We start from the raw sequence: 6,000 nt of genomic DNA on the forward strand, positions 1-6,000 counted from the left end.
GTATCGTGCCTCCTGTCCCAAAGTTACCCTTAAGATTTATTTCATTGACACTGCTGTAATTCCTTCAAATTTAAGTTTTCAACATATAGCACCTCGGGATGCAGAACTTTCACCGAGCCATTTGGCTAAACTTTTCTAACGAAGTAACAGAGACATGACCTTCAAAACTGCTCTGAACAGAAACTGCCAATTCTTGAATTTAGATGACACGAAGAAAAAGAACTCTTTGTGTTAGTTACAAAAAAACTTTGTGAAGTATTTAGACCTATGGACTAATTCTTCCTCCGCCAGCTGCACAAGCCAAGATCGCATGTCAAAACCTGCTTTTGAAAGACACTGAGGGACAAGATTAGGACTGCTGGGATTAGACTCCAGCAGAAGTTTGCTATTATGGACATTTGCGAAAGTGACAATGTCAGTATATGGTTTTGTGTAAAAGATAATGGAAGAAAAACATTTGAAAAATGCAGGTACTATGGCAGCTGTGCGTAGGTTAAAATGTACTGCTGTTTTAAACACACGGGAAAGCCTCTCCTGCAAGTAACACAAGAAGATATACTAGAGGAACTGAAAGGGAAACATTAACTTCAGTAGTTCAAGATAAAGAGAGTTAATCTGGTGGAAGCACCAGATCTAACACTGGAAGCACAAGCACCACCTAACTATTCCTGGCAATTTTCACCATCAGAGAGACAAGACTTGCTCAATTTTTTCACCCCAGTATGTCTGTACTGACCATGAGGGCAGAAGTAAGTAGGATACAAGTGCCAAAGAACAAAAAATAAGCTTTTGCATCTGCTCATGCTGGTTATGAAAAGGCCCAGCTACGCACAGAGATATGGTGAAATGGTTTTCTGCACCACTCTGGATGTCACCTGCTGCACACCTAGATCCAAACCAAAGCAAGATCTCACCACTCAGCAACCCAAACCAGCTGATTTTATCAATGAACTACCTCACTCCACAACAAGGAAACTGCACCGAGTACCTATCTTGGGTTTCCATCTCATCACATGAAAGAAGGAAAGTTTTCTTCATATACTGATACCTGCTAAGGAAGTAAACAGATTTCTCTACAGACAAATACACATCCCTGCGGCACAGAAGTATGCTGTCTCCATTCCATTCTACTCATTTTTGTTGTCAAATTTTATAAAATGCCTACTTTGAGGCAGGATTTATTGCACGCAACAGAGTCTGTTACTCATGATAAATTTTTTCTTCTCCAAAGCAAGTTTAAATACACAAATTATAGCCACAGGTGTCAACTTACTTTCCTTTATTGCATAAAACAAATATAGAAGATCAAATTTATTTTTTGTAATTTCTGCTTAGTCAGTAAACTTTCAAGATAGAAATTACAATTAAAAAGAAACATTGCAAGTTTTAGGCCAGGAAAAGAGATTTCACTCCCAACTTTTCCAAGTCTACAATGCTAAAACCTGAAGCTTTTCTCAGGGTTTTCCTGAAAAGAAATGCATTCAAAGAAATGCAAATAACTTACTAGCACTGCTGTTCATTTGGGATTAAAGTATAGTTTCATGAGACAGCCCAAGTCAGATTTGCCACTGCTGAAAGAGTCCCATTGTTGTGATCATGTCCCCAGCATCTTGCTCCCACCATTTAACCAAAAGCACACACCTGAATGATCAGTGAGTGCAACTCCCTCAAAAGGCATAAAACTGAATTGACAAAAAAAAAAAAAAGAACAAGAGTTTTGGTAAGGTTAGCAAATTTAAGTGGGTTACTCTGAAATTGAATAAATGCAAGAGATGATCAGCACAAGAAGACAGGAGCGAAAAAAATGCACAACTGGGAGAAGAGAAAGAGTACTAAAACTCCCAGTTTTAGCACTGTGAAACATTATCCCAGGAAAGACTGATGTGAAACCATACTCTTAGACTGAAAGGGAAGCTCCATATGGTTACTAGCTTGATGGTTATGGTGTTAATCTGGGATGTGACAGAGCAGTCATTAAGTACAAAACATCTCAGAAAAGGGACACGGATCTTTGCTTCAATCAAGTTCCCCAACTGGTAAGTCTGAGGAGCAATTTCACTAACACATGACAAATTCAGGACAAACGCTGGCTCTGTTTCCACTGCACTTCAAAAGTAGGAAGAAAGTGTAAGTATTTCAAACAAGGGCTCAGCAAGGGAAGACGAGCAAAGAAAAAGGCCATGACACATTCCTGCAGTAATGGAAACAGAGAGGGGAAGCGAAATATGAAGACGGAGAGTCGATGAGGACTGCAAGTAGAGGAGAGACTGGCTGCCTCCTCTAGATCCTTCAATCAGAATAAAAATAGCAAACCAGGCCCTGACTGCATCATCAGCATCCAGGTTCCTGTTACAACTGTTTGTCTGTTCCAAGAAGCCTGAATTTCTGGCTGACTTTCAGAACTTCCCCCCACCTAGAGCTGAGAAAGTAAGCTGTAATATTTTCAGTGTATTTGGAGGGAGGGGAATCAGGTAAGAATTAGGGAGCAGAAGGGGGTATTATTGTCAATATACCACTGGTACACCACTTAAAAACTGCAGCAACTCCTGACAGCTCCACTGCTGGTGTTATTTTATCAGCTAATGCTTCATGATTTCTATTTCTGCTCTAAGACAACAGCCATTTTGTTGCCTAGTGTTTCACAAAGGGATTATTATGTCCCTGACCATGGAATTCATAGACTTCGGAAGAGCTTCTGTTTGCACTAGTGACATTCTTCTTTTATAAGAAAAGAATGTACTCACTGTAAATAACCACGGGGGATCACAATATTTATGATTGTGACATGGAATACAAGTGTGACAGCGTGTGTCAAAAGAAATACTTCCACAATTATTCCCCAAATACATTAGGTTATAGAAATTGTTTAACTTAAGAGTAGTTTCCTAATAACATGACCTTTCTTTGATACAACATACTGCACAAGGTTTCTATAGGGCAATCTCATTTGCAATTTAATAAATAAATTAAAACAAAAACAAACCCAAGACACCATCAACGAAAGACAAACAACATCCAAAAAAACCCAAAACAAGCAAACAAACAAACAAAAAAATCACTCTTTGTGCAATCCAGGCCTCTGCTAAACACAGCAATCACGTGAAGACATTTCAGTGAAGACGAACTATAAACAGGCTCGCTGGATAAAAATGAATATGTCACACAAGTGCACTGAAGTCTGATTTAAAACAAGTATGAAGTTGGAGACTCCAGTCCTCTACAGATATTTTATGTCAAGAAACAAATGTGTATAACTTTAACAAATTTGGAAGGCCTCAGTACTTACCCTGACTACACTGAAGTCCAGTTTAGTTTCTTGTGCACACTGTAATATGAGCTGAAAGCAATTTTTACTTTGATTTGTCATTCCATTTTCATAATAACGCTGTAATATCCTTTGTTGTTCTACAGTAAATACAGAACGCAGATTCATCTAAAAATAAAAGAAGATACTCTGAAAGTTGGAATAAAAACTGTAATACTTGCAGAAAGCACAAGCTCTCATTTATGCTTGTCGTGATAACACTAAGTGTTGACATGTTTTCTTTACAGAGTTGTTTACCAACACTTTTACTTACTTTCCAAAAAAACCTGTTACAGCCAGCATTAGTGATTCCTTTGTGATGGACTCAAGTTGAACAGGTGAACTACGTATTTGGAACAACACTGACAGCCTTTCATAAATAAAATAAATATTAAACTGTGTTGCTAACTCCAAGAGCCTCTAGTTTCAAACAAAACGTTTCTCCCTTTAAAAAAAAAAAAAAAAAAAGAGGCATTAGGCAAAACAGAGTAACACCAGCAGCTCCAATGATATTGGCACGTCTGTTTCCCCTCCCCTATCAAAAAAAGAGACAAAATCTGAGATAAAACCACGGTGACAGTTTGGCACGAATAAAGTTTCCAGCACCTCCGAGTTCAGCAAACCCTACATGCCATTGTGGCTGGTCATGCTACTCCTCCTGCGGTGTCGGCACCGGCACTTCCAAGCTGCAGAGTCACAAAGATCAAGGACCAGAACTGTCATCACAGGAGTTCCAGAACAGGGCCTTTATTTTTGTCCCAAATGGGACGGGGCCACCAGCTGAGACACCACAAGCACTGGCCAGGAACAACTTGCATCCGCCTCCGTGTCTCAGAAAGCAAAAAAAAGTCACCAGCTACAAGTCATTTTCAATATTTTCAGTACAAGTATAAAAATAACACTGAGCAAACTAAAGGATAAGGAATCATACCACCTTCTTGTAAGAAAATCAAGGGAATGCAGGAACTCTTTGTAGTTACTAAGCTTTTAGTTACTCTTTTTGCAAATTTTGCATGGAGAGTAGTAATACACTTAATCTTTGCACAAGAACTGCTTCTAATTTAGAGCAAATAAAATTATTAAGGGCTCAAACACATTAGCAGACACCCAACTCCTTTCACACGATTAGTCAAGATGATTATAGTACGTAATGGTAACGGATATTAGAGTTCGACAGGCCTCTATAAAGAGAAAGATTAATATCTAGAATTTGGAGTAAAATGCTTGTAGGCCAGAGCTTTGACTTCAGAGTCTACCTTCCTCTATATGTCAACATACAACAGAAAAATCACTACCTACCAATTTGTAAAAAGTACCGTTTTCAATAACGCTTAAAAAAGACGACCATTTTTCAACCCCATTTTTATCTCTGTTCCAAATTCGTATTCATCCTCTGGATCCAGCGCATCACTAACCGCAGCGCGACCAGCGGCGCTGCAAGCCGGGCTCTGCCAGGTGATGCCTCCCCCAGAACGTGCACTCAGCCACAGAGCTGGGCAAAGCAGACTCTTGCTCTGAACACTCCACTGTTCAAAGAATTTATAGCAAGTGACGAGAGGAGATAATTATTGGCCTATTAACAAATCAATGAAGTTCATAAAAATCTACTTTATAAAGTTAAGAACTGTCCTCAGATCTCCCGGGTGGATATGCACAACGGTGCAGTCACCAACTGATTTCTGTCACTTTTCAAGAACACGTAAGAGTTAATTTTGTGCTTCTTTTTCCTCCTGCAGGATTGGCAGGACCCAGCTTACACTTCTGCCTACTACTCTTTCAGTACCAGTGGTCCTGTTTTATTTAGTTGAGATCCGTTCCCACAAACGACCTCCTCAGAAATAGTTATGAACCTTCTGTCTTTCCAGATCCAGATGAAGTCTGTCATCCATCAACTCCAGCATTTCTACACACAGGCTCATTACAAAGAAGCATGCTCTCCAACCAGTTCATCAGCTGCGACGACGACTCCTCCAATCGCAAGAAAAATTTTTAGAATCAGACTTGACCTGCAAGCTAAGACCTGTGTCAGGTCCTTGACGTATTTTTTAATTATGTGGATTTCTGTATCCAAAGTGACTTCTGTGTTAAAACACTTCTTTTGTCATATTTGACCAGTTTGGATTAGGACAGGGTGGAGCATTTTGATGAAATCTTTTTGATCTTCAGATAACCCTATATGCACTGCATGACAGACTTCACCTTGCTAAGCTCAGGAGAGGTCATGATCTGGTTTAATAAATAACTCATTTTCCTTGTTTCTTTTAATCACTTGTAGGCTACACCTGCCAACCAAAATACTAGTAAGATTCCTCAGTGACTTCTGCCTTGAATCTAGTCAAGTACAGCTCGGAGCGGGTGTGCAGAGGCCACCAGAAACTGATTTAAATAGATTGCAGGACCCTACAAACACAGAGTTATAGAAGCTCAGTCATCACTTGAGTTTATATTCCAACACCTAAACTTTCAAATAAGCAGGTGAGAATTTATTAATACTTTTTGTGGTTTAAATTTACTGAATACTAAGTCAATAGACGGTTCTGTACCATTTCCCACTGCCCCACCTGCCCACACAAACATTTACCAAAACTACAGAAGGGACATTAAAATATTTTTTAAATACTGTTAGCTCTCCTGCTATGTAAACCAATCAAACATTCATTCTGCTCTGCCAACTAATTAAGCCTTTTTTTTTTTTT

The 6,000-nt window shown here is 39.2% G+C and overlaps 1 protein-coding gene across 1 annotated transcript in view; it reads right to left on the reverse strand.

Moving 5' to 3' along the window:
* The window catches only part of HDX (highly divergent homeobox), a 37,237-nt gene extending 33,804 nt beyond the window's left edge, over positions 1 to 3,433 (reverse strand). The window contains exon 1 of the mRNA XM_086619799.1: positions 3,287 to 3,433. Within this exon, the coding sequence (XP_086475925.1) occupies positions 3,287 to 3,433 (147 nt within the window). The remainder of the gene's footprint in view (positions 1 to 3,286) is intronic.
* Positions 3,434 to 6,000: the final 2,567 nt, after the last annotated feature.

Source organism: Tauraco erythrolophus, chromosome 13 (assembly GCF_009769465.1).
Source record: "Tauraco erythrolophus isolate bTauEry1 chromosome 13, bTauEry1.pri, whole genome shotgun sequence".
NCBI classification, from domain to species: domain Eukaryota; kingdom Metazoa; phylum Chordata; class Aves; order Musophagiformes; family Musophagidae; genus Tauraco; species Tauraco erythrolophus.